This window comes from Macrobrachium rosenbergii, chromosome 34, assembly GCF_040412425.1.
Source record: "Macrobrachium rosenbergii isolate ZJJX-2024 chromosome 34, ASM4041242v1, whole genome shotgun sequence".
Taxonomy (NCBI): Eukaryota; Metazoa; Arthropoda; class Malacostraca; order Decapoda; family Palaemonidae; genus Macrobrachium; species Macrobrachium rosenbergii.
Window position 1 is genome coordinate 10300884 of NC_089774.1, and position 23938 is coordinate 10324821.

The 23938-nt window shown below is 37.7% G+C and overlaps 1 protein-coding gene and 1 long non-coding RNA gene across 3 annotated transcripts in view; one reads left to right on the forward strand and one right to left on the reverse strand.

Moving 5' to 3' along the window:
- LOC136856190 (uncharacterized) overlaps positions 1–23938 on the reverse strand; it is a 212105-nt gene that overhangs the window by 15390 nt on the left and 172777 nt on the right. The gene's annotated exons all lie outside the window — the stretch shown is intronic.
- On the forward strand, positions 4287–9148 carry LOC136856188 (uncharacterized). Of its 2 annotated transcripts, none has more exons than XM_067133870.1 (4): positions 4287–4568; positions 5124–5217; positions 5407–5838; positions 6207–9148. In XM_067133870.1, the coding sequence occupies exons 3-4, from the start codon at positions 5530–5532 to the stop codon at positions 8034–8036; spliced, it is 2139 nt and encodes a 712-aa protein (XP_066989971.1). In that variant the 5' UTR covers positions 4287–4568; positions 5124–5217; positions 5407–5529; the 3' UTR covers positions 8037–9148. The 2 variants fall into 2 exon arrangements, with proteins under 2 accessions (XP_066989971.1, XP_066989970.1); XM_067133869.1 differs by having other exon boundaries at positions 4295–4583.

Genomic DNA, 23938 nt, shown 5'->3' on the forward strand with positions numbered 1-23938 from the left:
ATCCACCTGAAGGGGGAGGACGGGGTGGGGAATCTGTACGAGATCTGCTAATCAATAGTGTTTTCGTTTTCCTGGAGTTCAGCCCCGTACCCCTATGACTACACCATTCCCTGATGGGGTCCATGTCCCGACTGAGGCTGAGGGTGGCTTCATTTCCCATAAGTGGAGACTTTACTACACCCACAAATGTTGCAGCATCGGCATACTGAACAATCTCGATTTCCAGGCCAGCAGCCAAATCAATTGTATACGCTAAAACCAACAGTGGACCAAGAACACTGCCCTGTGGAACTCCAGACACAGCAGGTCTTGGTTCACTGAAGATCCCGTCCACAGCGACTCCCTTCTGCCTACCTCAGGATTTCGCAACCTGGGGTACGCATATCCCCAGGGGCACATGAGAGGAATTCCGGGGGTACGTGACGGGTTTCTCAAAATACTTCGGTTTTGAATAACTGCAAACCTGTTTGTAGAAAGTGGTCTACATGTGCTTTGTCAATGACTCGACTGTAAAAGATTCTTTCGATAGTTTGTCATTGACCAGATTCCGGTCAACAACGGCAAGTTCTTATTCAGCTTTAGCAAAAGCAACGGCAAGTTCTTATTCTACCTTAGCAAAAACAATGGCAAGTTCTTACTCTGCTTTAGCAAAAACAACGGCAAGTTCTTATTCTGCTTTAGCAAAAACAACGGCAAGTTCTTATTCTGCTTTAGCAAAAACAACGGCCAGTTCTTATTCTACCTTAGCAAAAACAATGGCAAGTTCTTATTCTGCTTTAGCAAAAACAACGGCCAGTTCTTATTCTACCTTAGCAAAAACAATGGCAAGTTCTTATTCTGCTTTAGCAAAAACAACGGCAAGTTCTTATTCTGCTTTAGCAAAAACAACAGCAAGTTCTTATTCTGCTTTAGCAAAAACAACGGCAAGTTCTTATTCTGCTTTAGCAAATTGTGTACGGAACCGACGTTCGTTTCCAGAGGTACTGAACTAATTTTTTTACTGCAAGTAGTGCACCTGACAGTAACTACAAACAGCAAGTTTCATCTAGATATGTGCAGAAATAAATGCACAAAAAATTGAAATTGGCATTTTCGACTAAAAAGAAATGCTAAGAAATGTCATCTTCAGACTGAAATAACTCAGTAACTATTTGACCTAGGGTTATGGACTTTTTTTTCTGAAAGTACATGTCATTATTGAAAAAAAATAAGTAGATATATTGCTCTAGGTGCAATAGTTGTGTTCTGGCATGTTACCAAGTTATCCTAGTAAATTTTTCGCAAAAATTTCCCCTCTATTTGGATATTAAAATTGCCTAGAGAGTTAGTTTTCATGCTAAAGGCATTTGCTATCTTACATATTTAGTAAAAAGTGTAAGCTTCAAAACAAGACCAATCCCACCCAAATTGATCAAGAATTGCCCGAGTTATTTCAATAAATGTGACATTATTTTAGCAAAAAAAAAAAAAAGGAGAAATCGCGCGTTAAAGTTTATGCTTTAATTCAGACCCTTCCTGCAGAAAGCTAGTGTGTACTATGAACAATTTCTGCATAGACATTGAATAACTATTCATTTTTCATGAAAAAATTGTGTTTCCCTTGGTTTTACTAAATATGACTCAATTCATGTCAAAGGCTTTTGCCGTACTTTTGAACCTCACCCTGGGGCATTCTGGAAACAGTACTACCCTTCCTGCAGAAATCTAGTGTGCACTATGCACAATTTCTGCATAGAAATTGAATAACTATTCATTTTACATGAAAAACAGTGTGTTTCCCTTGGTTTTACTATATATATATATATATATATATATATATATATATATATATATATATATATATATATATATATATATATATATATATATATATATATATGATTCAATACAAGTCAAAGACTTTTGCCGGTACTTTTGTACCTCACCCCTGGAGCATTCTGGAAACAGTACTTCGTAGGGAAGTTTTTTTTTTTTTTTTTTTTTTTTTTACCATGGATGAGCCTCTTCCCTTCCCTCAGCACTGTTTCTAGCCAAGTTTATATGCTCCAGGCATATGCATCATCAGCTCTGGTCTTCTGCTTCTTACGAGGTCTTGACAACCTCACCATCTTTTTCTTTTTTCCGCGCTAGAAATTTTATGACGATCGCTAGAAACAGAGGGCGTCATCATATGATCACAAGATGTAGAAGGCATAAGATGAATAGTAGCAGAATCAGCAGACGAACTAGTATGCAGAGGATGAAGAGTAGGCGTGTCAACAGCCGGCGTGGAGGGCTGTGCGCTATCAGCTGATAGAAGGAGCGGAGGAATCTCTAATCTCCGTTTTGCTTGGATTTCGTTATTCGCGCTAAAACTGCTGTTTAGCTCGCTTCTTTCAAGCAATACTACTCTTTCTTGGTCGTGCCATGGTTACACAATCACTATGTGCAGATAAAACGTAAAAAAAGCACAAACTAAAAATAAAACCACAATCACCGAAACAGTAAAAGTTGGTGCCACGTGACATTTCACGTGAGGCTGGCGTTCCTCAGTGGCAGTACTTCAATTCATATTGCCATTCAGTACGATGTTTAGTTACCAATTGATTATTTCTTTTCGAGAAAATAAAATAAATTACAGAGATTTCCAACGAAACTGCGTATGCACAGTATATACGTCGTCACTTACAATGTAAACAAGCACTTCTGTCATTAGATAATTTACAAAAATATTAAAAATAAATACTAAAAACTTCCGTATGACTTTGAAGCTTTAGGACAGTGTTACCAATGCTTTAGGCTGCTTTTTAGCAATATTTCGCTATTTTGAGAAATTTTCGATTTTTTGGGTGTTTGTAGCGTAACGTCGTCCTTAAACATACAGCTGTGAGCAAGGATTCTCATTACAGTGCTTGATCGAAAACTACAGCCGAAGAGAACATAATGTCCTGTCCACACTAGCGGGCACGCCCGTCGGGCACTTCCAGCTGTTTATATTTTCTCTCGCTTCCGAAGCAGTGTTACCAGACAACCACGTCGCTCTGGCTCCATACTCGGGCGGTCAGTTTAGTGGAACGGGTTATGGGAACAGTGTTTGCCCGTCGGGCAGTGCCCACTAGTGTGGACAGGGCTTAAGAGTGGTTCTTTCAAAGACTGTGCCCAGGACTGACATGTTGGCAGCAAAGAAACAGGCCCGACCATCTCACTGAATCAGCCTACACTTGTATTTTAATGCAGTCACAAACACTGACTTCCCTATGAGTAAGTAACTAGTTACTAATAACTAGTTGCGAGGCTTAACAATCAGCGTTAGTTTGCATTCAGTGGAACACAATGCCTTCTTAATACTATCTGTTATTTTTTTCCCATGCTAGACTACCTCAGAGTCACAGTTATTGGAAAAATGTGTCTGATTTAGTCCTGTTTTGTTATTTTTATATATGCTACTCACACACACACAGTGACTGACCGATCACTGTTACTAGTTACAAGTTGCAACTAGCTGCAAGCAGCACTAGCTCACTGCCACAGTGATCGAAAAGTGTCTGATATAGTTCTGTTTTAGTAAACGTATTGCATGTTAGCAGCCACTCACATACTGTTTCCCTGTGGAGTACTGCAGTAGATCCTATCAACACTTCTTCGTAGTGACATTCTCTCATTAATTGGAAATTTCGTTTACTTCACATATATATATAACACAAATTAAACTTAATAAACTAAGTATAAAAACCACGCATTTCTTTTTAAACTTCCTGATGCTGCATTGTGGGTAAGGGGTTGATAACACCACACTGCTTGAGTGCTTGATTTTTTTTATAACAAAAAAAAACTAATCACTGATAAGCCACCTGGTGTTTGATAATTATCAATACAAACAAAAAGCTTATTGAAGGGCTGTACGTGCGTACATACGTAAAATGTAATAGTTCATGCGATAATGTAATTAATTACATATTTCCAAAATTAACTGAGAAAAATATTAAAGTTTTTAAAATAGAAATATATTAAAATTTTTAAAAATATTATCAAGTCGAAAGTTCGCCGTCTTATCGCAGGCGAAGAGTTGCCATGTCGTGATTTTGAAGACCATTAATAACTCGTAAAATACGAATATTATTCGTTTCATAAATTAATAAGCACTTAGTACATCATACAAACATTACGTTGGCGCGCGCGCGCACGAACAAAAACAACAAAAAACACTGTTAAATTAAGAATTATTAAAAACAAAAGCAAAATTAAACATGGCCTGAGAACAATCAGATCCCAATCATATCTCCTGACTCTTGAATTGCGTCTAGATGCTCAGTCAGACTCAGACTGAAGACTCGGAATCACTCACAATAACTCTCAGTCATTAAAGTGTCATTCACGAGTGAAAAACGCTGAAATAAACACTTCAAAAACGAAAAAAACAACAGAGTTGTTTTCCCACAAGATGAGGTTTTGGCGTCCCTCAGGTTTCAAGGAGTTTGGGAAGAAGTGGCGAGTGTTGCCTAACGCTGGGATATACACCCCTGGAGGGGGTTGGGGTGGGCCACCTCCAGATGCCAAGGACAGGGAAGGCCCAACTAAAATGGGCTAAGGTTGGTGGGGACTGAGTGAGTTACAATGATTAATGTTGTGTGAAGGACGATGAATTTCTCTGTAATGATTTTCTGTAGGGGGGGTTAGAAGGCTGGAACCAGGGATATATTGTAAATATGTATGTATGTGTATATATATGTGTGTGTGTGTGTGCATGCAAATGTACCACAAAGGAAATGAAACACTGGGTATAAGTCCTGACAAGTTCCGATTTACATCCAAGACTCTTGCGACTGTCACCTAGTGGTGGAAATTCACAATGTGAAAGTACAAACAAACATATGGGAAGCTGGAAGCCAAACAGTCGTTAGTGTCTGAGATCAGGTAACTTGCTAACAAATCTGGTCGTCAAAAAAAAGAAGAAAAATGTACAGAGACTAACCACAAAGGTAAACGGATTTGTAAATTAAGGACTGGTCTCAGTCAGTATGCTTGTTTTTACTGCCCCTCTAGCATGTATGTTGTAAATAATAATATTGATAAATATAAATAAATAAATATATATATATATATACACTGCAATGTCTTTTTATCAGAAATTTCTTTGTTTACAGGAACAACACTTGGGAAGAACAACCAACATGGAGCCATTAGGATTGGGGTCACACCAAAAAACATATTTCTTTACAAAAAAACTGAACTGAAAAGGTAGCTAAACAAAATTGTCCTCCTTACTAGAAAATTAAGCTTATGAAATGTTATGGAAATTACATGAAATGCTGAAATCAAAGTTTACTTAAGGCCCTACGATGAAAGATGTAGCGTATCAAACCTTGAAAATGCCCACTATAGACTTCTTGAAAATGCCCACTATAGACTTCTGATTCTGCCTTGCAGTGCCGACCTCCAGCACATGAAACCCAACGCTTACTAAGAAAGTCAGAACCTCACCTTCAAGACACAACAGAAGGTTCGGACACCTCAGTTACTATCAACCAATCAACTAGGAGAGTTATCAGGATGTCTGAGCCTCTCCCAAAAGCACAAAGCGCTGCAGCACCTCCAGACACAAACACGGATTCTCCTAGCAACGTTCCAGTGGCATCTGGGCCTATCCAGACAGCAGCAAGTCTTGCAATGCCTCTGGAGGCAGACACTTCCGCTGATGACGATGTCGAAGATCTCATCCAACCCGCAGCAGCCACAATATTCAGGGACGCACCACCCGGATCCCTGCAGGAGGATGAAGTCGCCAGAGAAGATGAGAATGTGCTCAAGTATTTCGTCATGCTTCGACCTAAAGGACCCACAGCTACCATCCTGGCCAAAGTAAGTTGTTTTATACTTTTATATTCCTTGTTTGCAAGCACAATGCTTTCCAATTGCTTGCCATCACCCATTTACACAGTCACTAGGTTGTATGGTGATAGTTTTAAATGCTGTGTGCTCAGGGCAACATAACTTGCACAGTTGGAAAATCTGCATAGTTCTGGGACTGCAAATCATAACGCTCTGTTATTTAAGAATGCTAGGATTAATGAAGTGTATTATGAATGAGTGTTTCAATACTACAATTCACAATTACAAAACAGGAATGCTTAAATTAGATCTAAACCATAGCAACCACAGTCAGTGTAAAATATATGAACGTTTGATAAGGATTCTTGTAAAGTTAGTTCATTTTTTATTTCCTCCAGGTGTGCACTACATTATACAGTGGGGGAGGCCGGAGTTTCAAAGATTACTGGAGTCATGTCCTAGGTTTCTCCAACACGCAATACAAAAAAATATTTACTTTGAATGAAAGGAGTACGTTGGAGGCAGGGACCAGCTGGCAAACCTTCGACATTACATTTCTGTACAAACTGCTCCAGTGGGTGTGTGGTCTTGCGTCTCCTTCTGATAAGAAGTGGACGGAACCAACGCCAAGCGGAGCTGATGAGGAGCTTGAGCACATGTTGTACCGCATCAAATGCGAGAGAAATTTCCTGGCACACGAGGCCGTCACGTTGACCGACGAAGAACTTCAAGAGCGCTCGACGAAGCTGAAGACGTTGCTGGAGAACATACCGTGCAAGGTCGGCCAGCGGAAAACTCTCGACCTCTCGCAGGACGTGAAAACCGCCAGAATCAAAATAGACGAGATTCTCAACTCGACTTCGAAATATTCTCTGAAGTCTTATCAGCAGGAACTGGAAGACCTGCGCCAGAATATCGTAAACGAGCTGGTTGTCAACTCTCAGGCCGAGTTGTTTCCACACTACCTTGATTTGTGGTCGTCAGCTCTAGTCCAGTGGTTTCTGGTTCCAGCAGCGGAGGGAAACAATGGCCTTCGTGAGTCAGAAATCTTTACAAACGTAACTATCAAAGACACGAATGATTCTGTTGTGTCAGTGGATGACATTTTCTCCTATTGCATCGAGAACGGTGCTCCTCCGCGGGTCGTGATCATCGAAGGGATCGCGGGCATTGGGAAAAGTCACATCTGTAAATACATTCTCCATAAATGGGCCTCTGTTAAGGGAGAAGACATAAATTTGCCAGATGTTGAGATCATAATATTCATACAGTGCCACACAGTTAACTCAAAATCTCTGCGGGAATACTTAACGGAGGAGCTGCTGCCAAGCACTTGCAGCACTATTCGGCAGGAAGACGTGATACCGGCCCTTCAGAAGTGTTCCGTTCTCTTCGTCGTTGATGGCCTCGACGAGGCAGGCTCAAATGTGAGGGCTATCATCAGAGAACTGAACACTAAATTTTCTAAGAACAGAAAAATCATAACCTGCAGACCCCAATATACTGAGGAAGCCAAGACGCTAATGTCATCCAACAGCAAGGATACTTGTATTTTCTTTGCGAAAGGTTTCGATAGTAATCAGCGCAGGGAGTACCTGGGTAAACTGCTGGCAGCAGTCAAGGTGAATATAAGTGATTATGAAAGCACTCTCAATAGGCTGCATGAGAGAATCCAAGAACTAGAGTACCATCTTTATGATTTACTGCGCATGCCATTGACAATGATGATGCTGGTGTCGCTGTGGCTTGACGACAACACGGCCTTGTCTCAGACGACAACGGTGACACGCATTCACCAGGAAATCATAGAGATGAAAATCAAGCAGCTTGCCCTGAGGACTCAACGGAGGCTCGGAGAGTCGCGACACATCAGCCTGGTCGAACGCGCGTGTCAGAAGTGGCTCAAGGCCCTCAGTAAAGTGGCTTGGGAGACATTCCAACACAACACGCAGGTGCTGGATGAGAAACGTGCAGAGGAACTCGTGCAAGTAGCGGAAAACAACAACATAGACCCGATGGATGCCCTGTCCTGTTTCATGAAGTGCATCACATTGCAAAAGAAGTTTAGGACACAGTATGCATGGGAATTTTTCCACAAAAGTTTCCAGGAATACCTCAATGCTATGTACATAAGTCAAAATCAAGACATACAAGAAATGCCGTTGAATTATTGTAAAACAAAGTTCCACAAATGCAGGAAAATCTTTACCTTCCCTCACTTGGTCTAGAAGGATATGCAGAGGAAATACAAGATCGAATTCCAACTAGCATGTTGCCCTGGCTATCACCACTTTCTGCACACTATCCCAAATTCGAATATCAAGGAGGATGTCCTTACGATGAACCCAGGAAAGTCGATGAGCAAAACACATTACAGTTTTTGGCTGCAATGGAAACCTCAAAAGCTGACGTCAATCTCCAGTACTTGAGGAAAATCATCAGAGAGTATCGACAAGCTACATCCGTCACAGCATGGGTTCAGTGGGCTACATTTCTCAGAGAATGTCATGAGCACCCAACTGTTTGTGAGCTTCTTCGAGAAGTCTTTGAGTGTATAGCAATCGAGTTTTCCTCTCCACATTCACACAATATTGAGGATCTTGAAGCGGTAGAGTACTTACTAAGGAAAACAAAGTTCCGTCCTCGTGAATGTAAACTACGGTTTATTCATGAAAAGTCACGGCCAGAGGGCTTAGGTCAAATGCTGTCCACCATGACGGAAGTCTCACCAACAACTCCTGTTAGTATAATGTGCAATTTTGCTCTTTCTGCAGACATGGAGCAATGTTTACGTCAGCTCGTAAAGACGGACACGATAATCCTAACGTTAAATGGAAAGCTGCAAGAGAAATACATGAGTGACTTAATTAGCCTGTTAAAATATTCCCAAGAGACACACGCAGCAATCCAGCTGACAGTAGTGATAGAAAGCACCGAAGATCTCAGAAACTTAGCGCACTGTTGCACAACATCACCTCTCCCTAGGAATGTGAAACTTGACTTGTGGGTCTACTGTGCCTCTGCAGAAATGCTGAGCCCTCTCAGCCAGGTGCTCAAGGCCTACGGGTGGCAAAAACCGCTGTCTGTCGGCTTTAACGATGCAGAGATGAGCGAACGGACTAAAGACATGCTGGAGTTATTGAGGGGTGCTCTGCACAAGAGTTCTGTCAAGCTGACCAGCATGGAACTGGTGGATGAACATTACCCCATGAACCTGAAAGGTTACCAGGAAATGCTGTGCATAGCACATGACACTCAGTATGGCGTCTTGTTCAATGTAGTGGCTGACGGTGATGACGTGTCTAAGATTTGGAAGGCATCAAGAAGAAGAAGAAGAAAATGAAAAGAAGAAGATGAATTTTACTCCCTGATGCCTTTAGTGGTTGACAATCACTCACACACACACACACACACACACACACACACACACACACACACACACTGGGTTCAACCCCTGGGCAAGACAGACCAATTTAAGTATGCACCATTAATGCACGTTCCACTGGGCTCCTTTTGACAAATAATGAATGATGTACCTGACAGTTAACTGGCTGTTATACAGATGAGAGCAATGTTGAAGGATATACATATATATAAATTCAGACATGCAAACTTTTCACTGGAACCTAAGTAATCGGCATACTCGATTTTTTCACAGACACGACATTTGCGAAATCCTCGAGAAACCCTGAAGAAGAGTTTATGTGTACTTTTTGAAGTGATTTATAAGTTTTCATGCTTTTGTGTGTAAATTGTGTAAGAAAAGTGTATTATTTTTTATTTTTGCACATGCAGAAATATGATACAAAAGTAATTACCCATTCTCAAAGTTACTGCACTGTTGAAAGTTTTCATGCTTTGAAGTGTAAAAATCAGTATGGAAAATTTACATTACAGTCCAATATTTTTAATGTGCATATGTCTCTCTCTCTCTCTCTCTCTCTCTCTCTCTCTCTCTCTCTCTCTCTCTCTCTCTCTCTCTCATTTGTAGTTAGTGCTCACACATATTTTTACAACTTATTATTTCTCTTTACCTGTACAATATGTAATTCTATATTGATCGAATTTCACCTGTACCCTCCCGGAGCATTACCTACATGTTTTCTTTATTTTATTGAATTGTACCTTCATCACTTTTGAAGCTGACCCAGTGACGCAAAGAAAACATCTCTTACTTTACTGTGAGTGAAAAAGAAAATGGCATCCCATGAATTTGGGGTAACATGAGTTTAAGTACATACCTACTGTAAATGAACTAGTGTGGCAAATACAGTACCCATCACGATACTGTACTCTGTTTTTACGTCGACCATTTACTTCTTGCTTAAGGGTAATGTATTAAGTGTCATAACTTAAGACTTTCGTGGGCTTAAGGTGGATTAAATACACACTTCGTGTAAAGTACTCACTTGTTTATTGTCCCTTCCCTATGGTACTGGTTTACATCTTAATATACTACACCTAGAGTTATTGCCATGATCTAGCTGCCCTTCTTGTTTACTCTTCTCTTCTTTCTTCTCGACCGGGCCCGCCAGCGTCACAAAATAGGAAAAATAGTAATGTCTCTCTTTATCAAGGTTATAACATTTCTCCTTCCAAAAAAAATAACAAAAAAACAGAAACATACATAATGGACACAACAGCATATGGAAACAATAACACTGGACTATCAAGAGGGAATTTTTTTTTTTTTTTTTCTAAGTGCCTCAATATGGAGTTATAAATTCAATCGTAATGGGGGCCTAGACACGCGACCCGACCTGGTTACCTTTTGTGGAGTATTTTTAGGTATGCAAGGAGTACACAAATCAAGATCACTTGGGTTCGATGGTGACATGGCAATCTCAGTATGAGGACATTCACCATTCTGAGGAGAAACATTTTGGTCAGCAGGCACATTACTAGAGACTGCAGGTGGTGGTAAACTCTGACTTAAGACAGGCACATTCTTATCATCATTAATGGCACCAGCACTATCAGCTGGGGAACAGGAATCTGTCTATGAAACATTTGGGAGATATGCCTCTTGCAAATCACATTGTCAGAACAGGCTAATTTTACCTTGAAATTTTTTAGCATTGATTACTTCAGCCACACTACCCGGCAACCACTCAGCTCCGACGCCAAAATTTTTAAAGAAAATTGCATCACCCACTAGAAATTTGGATTTAAATTGAGAGTTTTAGCCTTCTCAGGACTAGTTAGAGGGGGTCTCAAGTGATCAAGAGCAGATCTAAATGCCCTGCCAAACAACAATTCTGCTGGTGAGCGTCCAGTACTAGAATGTATCGTACATCTATAATGATACAACAGTCTACTTAATCTTAAACTAATATCACCTGATGAGAATTTGATGAACAATCTTTTGAAAACCTGAACAGCTCGTTCAGCCAGGCCATTTGACTGAGGGTGATAAGGGGCACTTAGTGTGTGACAGATTTTATTAGAACCCATGAATGATTTGAAATCTTTTGAGATAAAGCAGGGCCCATTGTCTGATACGAGCTCTTCAGGTAGACCAAATCTACAAAAGGTTTTCCGTAATAGTTCTACAGTTTTAGATGAGGTTAAGTGCTTGGAAGCATGGACATCCAGAAACTTAGATTTGGAATCAATAATAATGAGAAAATAAAACCCCTCTAATGGGCCACACCAGTCGACATGGAGCCTCTGCCACACAGAATGGGTTGCTGGCCAACTAGATGGTTTAACACCTTTAGGACTACTATTTGCAAAGCACTCCGCACAAGATTTAGTGACTAGATCAAGGTCCATGTCAATATTAGGCCAAAACACCACAGTTCGCGCGAGTGACCTCATAGCACTAGTACCCGGATGACCATTATGGAGTTGCTTCATAACAACAGCTCGATGCACTTCTGGAATAACTAGTCTGTTACGATATAACAACAATTCATTGTGTACTGACAGTTCCTGCTGTATTTTCACATACGGTTCCACTTGCGGATTAACGCCTGTTAATTTCCTCGGAAACCCGAATCGTACAAAGTCCTTTACTTGAGATAAAATAGAATCTTTGAGTGTTGCTTCCTTAAGTACTTCCACAGAAAGTTCTTCAAATTCATTCACCATACTAATGAGTTTAACAATTTCATTTGGTACCTGAAATTTAACTGTGCTATCCTCAATAGGTAATCTTGATAAGCAATCTGCTATAGTATTCTTATTACCAGGAATATGTTCAATTGTGTAATCAAAAGACAAAAGAAGGACAGACCATCTTATCAACCTTGCATTTGCAATTTTAGTTATGGGTTTACTGGGGTTAAAAATATGAATCAGGGGACGATGGTCAGTCCTCAGCACAAAATGTCTCCCAATCAAATATTTAGCAAACTTATTTAGAGCAAAAACAATAGCCAGTCCTTCACTGTCAATTTGAGCGTAATTCATTTCAGTGGGTGTCAACTTCCTACTTGCAAATGATATAGTTGACACAGAGTCATCAACATGTTGCTGGAGGAGGACAGCACCCACACCAACCGGTGACGCATCCACCTCCATTACTAATTTAGCAAGCATATCCAATTTATTAAGTGACACATGAGAAGCTACAGCTGTTTTTAAGGTGCCAAAGGCATTATTAGCTGCTTTGGACCATGTAAAATCAACACCCTTTTTAGTCAGATCATACAGAGGTGAGGCAATAGTAGCAAAATTCTTAATGAATGAATGATAAAATGATATAAGACCCAGAAATGACTTGAGCTGAGTGACAGTGTGAGGAATTGGAGCATCAACTATGGCTTTAACTTTTTCTTCATCCGGCTCATATCCCTCTCTAGAGAGCTTAAAACCTAAGTACTTGACAGAAGTTACCCTGAACACGGATTTCTGCACATTCAGTTGAATATTGGCATCACGCAAAGTCCTAAGAACATCTCTTACACGTTTATCATGTTCAGCTAGTGAGTCTCCACCTATAACAATATCATCAAGATATGGATAAACATAATCATAAGAAGCTAATAATTTGGAAATGAACTTCTGAAATATTGCAGGAGCAGAATGGATGCCAAACGGTAACCGTAAATATCTATATAGACCCAAATGTGTGTTAATTACCAGATATTTACGGTCTTCTGGAGCGACTTCCATTTGCAGATAAGCATTCTTGAGATCAAGTCTGGTATAAAACTTATGCCCAGACACATTGGAAATTAATTCTGACATATTAGGTAATGGGAATTTAGATTCATGAAGAATTTCATTTATTTTACGAAAATCCCCACAAACCCTAAGGGATCCATTCTGCTTCCTGACAGTAACAATAGGTGAGGCCTACTCTGAAAATTCTACTCTTTCTATAATCTTATTATGTTCTAGCTCTTGCAGTGCACTCTCAACCTCACTGCGTAACGTCAGTGGCACCGTGCGGGCCTTCTGAAAAACAGGAACATGACCAACTTTAGGATACAATCGAGCTTGACAGTTCTTAATAGGTTTCAAACTATCTACATTATAGTCTTCCACAAAATCTTCTACATTTAACTGATGGACATTAATTATATTGCATTTATCTATTAAATTCCTACCAATCAAATTATTTGGAGAGTCTGACCCAACAACTATGAATTCAATGTCTGAATGATTTTGTTGTTTGTACTGAAAATTTGAAACTTTGACCTTCCCAAATACTTTAATTGGCACTTGGTTATAACCCTGCAATTTAGTTCTACAGTTCAGTAGTGTACAATTTAACTTCTCAAAATCATCATACTTCAATGTAGAAATAGCTGAACCGGTGTCAATCTCAAATAAAAATGGCTTATGATTCAATTGACAACTAACAACATAAGGTTGAACAGAACTTTTGTTTAATATACAATTTAAATCAAGTGACTCTTCATCATTGGATTCCTCTTCTTGGATTATAACTTCATGAGTTTTGTCATTTGCGGCACTCTTGCCTCTTTCTTTGCTGGTGACGATGCTTGGCCACTGAACACCCTGTCATTGGAGTTGCTCTTCACTTTGCGCTTGCACACTGATGCTACATGGCCAGGCTTGCCACACTCGAACAAGTAGCATTTCTCAGACGACAGTCCCGTTCGAATGGTTCATCCGGCCACAGACCTTACATTTTTTCCCTTCTTAGCCTATTAACACTTTGAACCTCCTGCTCCTGATATGCTGCTTCTAGATTGGATAAGGTGGCCAATAAATCCCCTACTGTATTAGTGTGGTAATCAAAATCTGATAACTTGGCGGTGAAATATGGTTCACTACGAGCAGCAAGGAACAGTTTGTATTTAAGAAATTCTTCCTTGTTTCCAAAGTCACAAAGTTCAGCTAACTTATTCAAATCCTTGAAGAATAAATTATATGTTTCTTCTTTTAATTTATTTCTGTCTTGAAATTCAGCCAAATGTTTGACAATTGTCTTCTTAGGCTTATACAGTAGCTTCAGGTTAGTTTTCACTTCGCCAGGGAGAGGGCTAACGCCGACCCAGGAGCAATCAAAGCAACAATATCATCAAAATATTGAGTTGGAATGTGAGTTAAGATCAAGCTTACTTGACGAGATTCATTCGTGATCTCTTGAGCTCGGAAAGCAAAGGTCATTAATTCCAACCAGTTATCTAAGGACTGTGACTCTGGCACAAACTTCGGGAAACGGTCTGCCATATTCATAGGCTACCCTTAGGCTAAGCAGGCAATTACTAAAAGTAAACACTTGAAATCAACCGGGCAATTAACATTAGGAATGCCAATGTTCAGTTAAACATTAGGCTAAGCCTTACTGCAGATTTCCTCAATCAACAACACTGATTTTCAGTAAACTTAGGCTGCCTCTGTATAGGTAGTAGTAAAGGAAGGCATTTCATCCACGGATCCCATCCTCGTCGCCATTGTCATAACTTAAGACTTTCGTGGGCTTAAGGTGGATTAAATACACACTTCGTGTAAAGTACTCACTTGTTTATTGTCCCTTCCCTATGGTACAGGTTTACATCTTAATATACTACACCTAGAGTTATTGCCATAATCTAGCTGCCCTTCTTGTTTACTCTTCTCTTCTTTCTTCTCGACCGGGCCCGCCAGCGTCACAAAATAGGAAAAATAGTAATGTCTCTCTTTATCAAGGTTATAACATTAAGCTACCTTTTGAATGAAATGACAGTAACTTTAACTTCATTTACAGTTAGCTTTATACTTTGGGAGCCTGATTAGGGTCATGTTTAGTGTTTGAACTCTAGAAATAAGAATTTATTAGCAATTTTGGTGACCGTGCCAAACTTGCCCGAATCCCCGCCTTGCGCGAGGCTTTCTGGAACCTAACCTTGCCTAAGTGCGAGGTATTACTGTATATATATATATATACTGTGGTTTTCATAATACAGTAATCTCCCCGTGTGTATGTGTGTATTGTCGTATACTGTGTGATCTTATGTTCAGATGCGCGTATGCTGTAAAAGGGCTAGCGTAAAGTTACGGTGATTAAACGCTGTATGGTTTGAGAGGACGACGTATACGTCGGGCTGAGAGAGACTGAGGTCGTTGTTCATTGTATAGAGACGCGTTTGTTAGTCCAGTTTTCAAAACTGCTTAAGTAATGCATTCCTATCACCTTCTCAGATGACTCCATTAGCGTTCAAAGGCGTTATGGGCAGCGATCAAAAAAACTGTGGGGTGGAAGATTCCATTACAAAAGTTGCCTAATGTCGTTCAGGAATGTTATTAGAAGCGATGTTTTCCATTCTTATTATACTAACTAGAGATTCTCTTGTTCCGAAACTATGTAATGATAAATATAAGTGTTAACTGCAATTCCACTTTGTCTCTAATTATCATTTTAAAGGGTTTTAAAATAAAAACATCGTCTGGGACCTGTTCTTTCCACCCATAGACTGTGCCCTCTGCATCTAAAAGGGGCCCACACTCAGAGACCAAAAAGCGTTGTGGAAAGGAGCTGCGTTTTTCCGCTCCGCGTCTCTCTCTCTCTCTCTCTCTCTCTCTCGCTCGCTCGCTCGCTCTCGGGATTACGAATGTCCCGTTTTAACGTAATTGATATGTAGATAGACGATGGTCACTCATATTCTTTAACTGTTTAATTCCTTAGTAAATGTGTCTGAGTTATCTGAACAGTGTATTTTATTAAGTGTGTGTGTAACGGCGCCTGGTTAAAGACATGAAGCATTTGGTACCAAGGTATTGTAATATAGTTTTTGGGTTTCAGTGCACTGAAAATAATATCTGCAGTGGTTATATGTAAAGATACCTTTTCACTTTTTTAATATTTTTTCGTGTTATATGTTTTATGCTTTATCTTTTGAAGAATTTTTCTTTTATACATATATGTGATGAGTTTGCTATTGCCTTAATTTTTGCTTTACATTTTTTTATATTTAATCTTTTGCAGAGTATATTTCTGTGTCTTTTGTATCCACATTTTTACATGATTGATTTATTTGCATTATTTTGTTTAATACGTGGGAATTAATTTACTTACAGTATATTTCCTTTCAATCAAGTTTTGTTATTTAACAATTTAAATCTTTCTTGAATAATTTTTATGAATTAATAAATTAATTTCTGATTTAATTTTGACTGATGATTAATTCAGATTTAATCCAATTTTTCAAATAATAATAATTTCCTGAGACTGTTAAATGTCATGTATAATCTTTGAATTTAGAAATAAATTTTTGTATTTAAAATATTATGTCAGAGTTTCATTCATTGACCCACCAGTAATTTTGATTTGAATTAGAGATAGAGTGGTAAGTGAGATGTTTTCCTTCAAGTAATTGAAGTGAGCTCGAACCAGGGAAATGAAATAAATGGAAATATTTGAACTTTTATAATGTTAATGGAGTGATGCCCTTAGATTTTACCTCACACCTGTTTAACGAACTTAATCTGCTTTCTTTCATGATTGATAAGTTTTACAAGGGATCACTGTTGCCTTTAGAGAAATCAGTTGTCTTTTATGTGTGATGAGGGTTCAGGTGTCTGGCTTTTGTGAGGTAACTATAATTGTTGAATAAATGGTAAGTTTGGTAATCAAATATCAAACACTTAGATACCAGGTTTGATTTAAAGAACAGACACTGGACACTCCGGGGTCACCATATATAAATGGTGCACTAGACTGGACCATTTCCCCATATATAAAATGGTGCCTTAGACTCCGGGACAACCACTTAGATATCAGGTTTGATTTGAAGAACAGACACTGGACACTTCTGTCAATATATATATATATATATATATATATATATATATATATATATATATATATATATATATATATATATATATATATATATATATATATATATATATATATATATAGACACAGTATAACTTTTTGTTACTAAGTCTAGTGAGAACACCACAAACTGTGTATGAATGTCCACGAGTAAATTTTCTTCCGTTCTGTTAAAAAGTTTATAATAATGTCTGTAAAAAGTATTCTTCAATAAAGCTGTTTGTAAACCGTTGTGTATGTCTCACAACTTATCCAATTGTTTATTTATACACACACATACACACACACACACATACATTATATATATATATATATATATATATATATATATATATATATATATATATATATATATATATATATATTTATTTATTTATTTATATATATAAGCCATAGCATAATATGCTCTGACAAAGTAACCAACTAGTCTCTCTCTCTCTCTCTCTCTCTCTCTCTCTCTCTCTCTCTCTCTCTCTCTCTCTCTCTCACACAACACACACAAGTATAAGTATGAATTATAAACCAGAAACTGACAGAATAATATCATATCTATTCAAACTAAATATAAAGCATCCATTATTATTATTATTATTATTATTATTATTATTATTATTATTATTATTATTATTATTATTATTATTATTATTATTATTATTATTATTATTTATTACTGCTTAAAACGTCACCCTTTCTCAAAACTAACAGTACAAAGGTGTCACTGTTTCGGGAAGAGAAAGGAGCAAAGTGGACCTCGTTGGTTGCCAGTGCGGTTCCTATCGATTGTCTCTGGTGTTCCGAACTCCCAACAGATGGCGTGGGCAGCCGGAAACGCCGCCGGGGGGCCGAAATTCAAGTACCCAAAACTGCCCATAGATAGCAGAAGAAGCCTGTTTACCCAAGTCCCATAGACCAGCTTCAGCCAAGAATTTTTTTTTTTTTTTTTATTTATTTTTTACAGCAAAGAATATTCATTTCAATTGACTTTCTCTCTCTCTCTCTCTCTCTCTCTCTCTCTCTCTCTCTCTCTCTCACTCTCTCTCTCTCTCTCTCTCTCTCTCTCTCCTGAGTGTCAACGAGACCACCACGTGGGCTTTACAGCTGTGTAGGATAGTGAGGTGTCTTTTGTGTGTGTGTGTGTGTGTGTGACGGACAGATGGCATCTTGAAATACCATAGAAGATGGTAAGACTCAAATATACAGGCAGATTATTTACTTATTTATCAATTTAATTCAAAAATTTTTTTTAGAGGAATTTAAACACAACTGACCCACTGATTAAAAGCGCCGAGACAGAGAAGTTCAGAGCCAATAATTAGAAAGTGGTTATGTTCAAGTGAAAGTTAACTTTCACTTGCATGGGAAAAAAGAAAGCACTTCTTTCTGGTCTGTCAATATCAGACGAGGAGGAAGCTCTGAGCCAAAGATTAGAAAGTGGGTATGCCCGAGTGAAAGTTAACTTTCACTAACACGGGGAAAAGAAAGCGTTCATGATCTGGCGATATCAGAATCAAAGAGAAAGCTCTGAGCCAGTGATTAGCAAGTGGGTATGCCCAAGTGAAAGTCGATTTAGGAAGCAGAGAAAGGAGAAAAAGAAAGCACTGGAGGTCTGCCGATAACAAGAACCGTTGAAGAGAAAGCCGTGAACTTTTCTACGGGTATCACTTTGGCCACCGCTCTCTTCGGCTTGCTGACCAAATACACAATTTTTTTTACGGGTATCAACTTATAAATTTCAACTTTTTTACAGGTATCGTTTTGGCTAACACTCCTGGTGGCTCTCAACAGAATTGGGAACCCGAGAGTCAGGTTCTTCTACTCCAGGTTGTGGTACCGTCGACATGTTTCGACCATCTCGTTGGTCATCCTCTGGACGTGGTTGAGAATTGTAAGGAAAATAGGGGAGATCTTGTATAAGACAAATTCCCATAATAGAGACATCCTTTCCAATAATAATAATAATAGCAACAACAAACTGAAAACATCAACTTAAACGAAAAGCAAACCCTAAGATAAAACTACTTGACCACTTGAGATTAAATTTGGGCCAGTTTGACATCAAAAGATGAGTACATATTTACCATGCATTAGAGTTAATGATTTTCCATCATCTATAAGTTGGTTCTTATCACATCAGGCAAGATTAGATATGATGGCTGTTTAAGATGAAGATAAAACCAGTCTTGAAACTGAATTTTGTCACAATTAGAACCTGATGTTATCATTACAGTTTTGAATAATAATAATAATAATAATAATAATAATAATAATAATAATAATAATAATAATAATAATAATAATAGAAGAAGATAAAACAATCCTTGAAACTAAATCTTATCATAATTAAAACCTGCTGTTATCTTTACTGTTTTGAATAATAATAATAATAATAATAATAATAATAATAATAATAATAATAATAATAATAATAATAAAATAATAATAATAATAATAATAAAGAAGAAGAAGAAGAAGAAGAAGAAGAAGAAGAAGAAGAAGAAGAAGAAGAAGAAGAAGAAGAAGAAGAAGAAGAAGAAGAAGAAGAAGAAAAGAAGAAAACTTTATTAGTTATGACATAATAAAAAATACAGAATAATAATAATAAGAAACCTTTATCTAATTAATAATAATAATAATAATAATAATAAACTAATAAAATAATAATAATTGACCTTTATTCAATAATAATAACAATAATAAAAATAACCACAATAATATTAAAAAGCTGAAAATTTAAAAATAATAATAATAATAATAATAATAATAATAATAATAATAATAATAATAAAAATAAAAATAAAAATAAATTAACAATAAAAATAAAAATAAAAAAATAACAATAATAATAACACCACCAACCAAACCGCGGTCTCCTCGGACTCTGCAAATCCACTCAGCACCTTCCCTGCTCCTCAGGAGGGGAGAGATCTTCCGAAGGGAGAAAGGGCGGACGGGCGTCTTACACGCCCCCCGGCAACGGAGCGAACGCCCATTTTTGACCGGATATTGGACCCACGTCGGCAATATCCGGACAGAGCAAGGGTATGTAAATAAAATAGACGGGGAAAGAAGAGGCAGAGAGAGAGAGAGAGAGAGAGAGAGAGAGAGAGAGAGAGAGAGAGAGAGAGAGAGAGAGATATATATATATATATATATATATATATATATATATATATATATATATATATATATATATATATTATAATCCTGTATGATAATCGTACCAGTATTATTATTATTATTATTATTATTATTATTATTATTATTATTATTATTATTATTATTCTAAACAGTAATGATAACATCAGGTTTTCCTCCTCCTCCTCCTCCTCCTCCTCCTCCTCATTATTATTATTATTATTATGATACTACACACTGTGACAAATGGAATACTCTTCATAATTATTGTTATTAATAGTAAACAAGTTTTCAATTATTATTTTTTTACTTTTTACCATTAAGAAAACATTAGGACACCAATTTCAAAGATCGCAATTAATATTATATCAACTGATGGAAAATCAGTTTATTATTATTATTATTAATTAACATTTCCCTAAGAGAGAGAGAGAGAGAGAAATTATGTTACAATGCATTCATTCACGTCATTGAAATGTGTTAATTTGCTTCGTTCTAAATTTCATATAAAAAGAAATTATTATTTAGCATTTACTTAGTCTCTCTCTCTCTCTAGATATATATATATATATATATATATATATATATATATATATATATATATATATATATATATATATATGTATATGTATAAAAATTGACACTAACAAAGGCGCCCTTTGGTCGAGACTTCGGAGTAGTCGATGATTGAAGCCAGGCCCAATCTAGCTCTCTCTCTCTCTCTCTCTCTCTCTCTCTCTCTCTCTCTCTCTCTCTCTCTGTACGTCTCTGTATGACTCTCTCTCTGTATGACTGTATGACTCTTTGACTCTCTCTCTCTCTCTCTCTCTCTCTCTCTCTCTCTCTCTCTCTCTCTGTATGACTGTATGACACTCTCTTCCTCTCTGTGACTGATTCTCTCTCTCTCTCTCTCTCTCTCTCTCTCTCTCTCTCTCTCTCTCTCTCTCCGTGTGTGACTGCGGTTTCATCCGAAAATCCATCAGTGGCCAGAAATTGACCCATAACACCCAATTGTGGAGTGGCAGAACGGCGCCACTTGGCCCCAAGTCAAGTGGACGGGGCCGATTAGTTTTCTAACCCCCTCCCCTTCCCCCCCAAGCGCCAAATCTCAGTACCGAATTCCCGCCAAAACCTCATCTTAGCGGGCAAACTTCAATTTTCCCGCCTTAACGAGCCTGATGGACAGAGCGTCCCGCCTCTGAGGGCGTTTTCACACCACAAGGACGCTTCCCACAACGCTCCATCGGCCTAGATATCTCGGGGGCCTTTGAGTTTTCTTCTTCTTCCTCAATGGAGGAGGCGGTTTTCGGGTCGGGTTCGGTAGGTGGGCGTCTCGGGCGTGTTTTCCCGGCGGTCAGACCCGCCGGAGGCTTTCGGGCGCGGAGGTATGGGCGTGAAACGACGGCCGCCGCTGGGCGAAGCATTGTGGGGCGAACGCGGCATTCTGAAGCGGCCAAGATGAGAGCTGATGAGCACTGATATGAGACGAGGAGGACACCACGGCATCAAAACCCCCTCCTTCCCTCCCTCCCTCTCCCTCTCCCTTCCTCCTCCTCCTCCACCTCCTCCTCCACCTCCTACTCCTCCTTCCTTTGCGACAGTCAAAGTCTAGGTGTCATCACATACAATCTCGACTTTCCAATTCATTCGGGGGAGATTCGTCCTCTTGGACGAATTCGACGGCCATTTCCCAGCAACCCTGGCCCACCCCTAGACACCCCTTCCCCTTAGGCCCACCCAGCAACCCGCCCCCCCTCCCCCTACCGAAAAACCAAATCTATGAAAAATGCACCACTGCTTTTGTAAAGCCTTCCGAAAAAAGTAGTAATGTAGGATACAACGAGAAACCAAAAACTGACCTGGAGAAGAGACGATTCTTAGGAACAGAGAGAGAGAGAGAGAGAGAGAGAGAGAGAGAGAGAGAGAGAGAGAGAGAGAGAGAGAGAATTACAATCTCCGTCAGAAATCACCTATCTGGGAGTTATATACCAACACTTCTGGTCTCTCTCTCTCTCTCTCTCTCTCTCTCTCTCTCTCTCTCTCTCTCTCTCTCTCTCTCTCAATCAAGGCTCGACTTGGCTTTGGGGACAGATTGGTCAACCAGAAACTATTGTTTTAGAAGTTGCTTCAGAAACAAAAGTGTATTATTATTATTATTATTATTATTATTATTATTATTATTATTATTATTATTATTATTATTATTATTATTATTATTATTATCGTACCAAGGAAAATTAAGTAATTTTAAAAAGTCAAAACAAAATAAAATCTTAATGCAGAGTTAAAAGTAAATATAAACGAAAACCTAATTCTGTCTAATAATAATAATAATAATAATAATAATAATAATAATAATAATAATAATGAAATAATAATAATAATAAAATATTAATAAGATTTGAAATTTAACTACCATAAAAAATCAAAGATGTGAAACTTGCAGCAGACATATACAATAAAAATCAAACTCATGGAAATATATATATATATATATATATATATATATATATATATATATATATATATATATATATATATATATATATATATATATATATATATATATATATATATATATATATAAAATCCTGGATATTTTTCTTAAAATTAATTGTTTATTGTACAATTAAGTGTATTTTTTCTATACTTCTTTTTAAAACTTTGGCTGATTTTCAGTTTTTTTATGGAACAAATGTTTTCCCGACTTTTTATGGAACAAATATTTTTCCCGAATTTTTATGGAACAAATATTTTTCCCGACTTTTTACAGAACAAATATTTTTCCCGACTTAATATGGAACAAATATTTTTCACGACTTTTTATAGAACAAATATTTTTCCCGAGTTAATATGGAACAAATATTTTTCCCGAATTTTTATGGGACACATTTTTTCCCGACTTTTTATGGAACAAATGTTTTTCCCGACTTTTTATGGAACAAATATTTGTTTTTACAGAACAAATATGTTTCCTTAATATGGAACAAATATTTTTTACGACTTTTTATTGAACATATTTTTCCAGACTTAATATGGAACGAATATTTTTCCCGAATTTTTATGGAACAAATGTTTTTCCCGACTTTCTATGGAACAAATATTTTTCCCGAATTTTTCTGGAACGGATGTTTTTCCCGAATTTTTATGGAACAAATATTTTTTCCGACTTTTTACAGAACAAATATTTTTCCGACTTACTATGGAACAAATATTTTTCACGACTTTTTATAGAACAAATATTTTTCCCGACTTAATATGGAACAAATATTTTTCCCGAATTTTTATGGAACAAATGTTTTTCCCGACTTTTTATGGAACAAATATTTTTCCCGAATTTTTGTGGAACAAATTTTTTCCCGACTTTTTATGGAACAAATATTTTTCACGAATTTTTATGGAATCAATGTTTTTCCCGAATTTTTATGAAACAAATATTTTTCCCGGCTTAATATGGAACAAATATTGTTCCCGAAATTTATGGGACAAATGTTTTTTCCGACTTTTCATAGAACAAATATCTTTCCCAACTATTTATGGAACAAATGTTTTCCCGACTTTTTATGGAACAAATGTTTTTCCAGACTTGTTTCATGGAACAAATGTGCAACCAGTATTCCAGGATTACCAACATGAACCCAGAGTGCCAACACTTTCAGGAGTGCCAACATTGACCCAGAAGTACCAACATGAACCCAAGAGTGCCAACATGAACTCAAGAGTGCCAACTCTTTCGAAGTGCCAACATTGGCCCAGCAG

Bases quoted from the DNA above. Each gene is read 5' to 3' on its own strand.
- LOC136856188 (XM_067133870.1), top strand. From the start codon at position 5,530: ATGTCTGAGCCTCTCCCAAAAGCACAAAGCGCTGCAGCACCTCCAGAC. The intron at 5,839-6,206 runs GTAAGTTGTTTT...TATTTCCTCCAG, and splicing joins CAGCTACCATCCTGGCCAAA to GTGTGCACTACATTATACAG.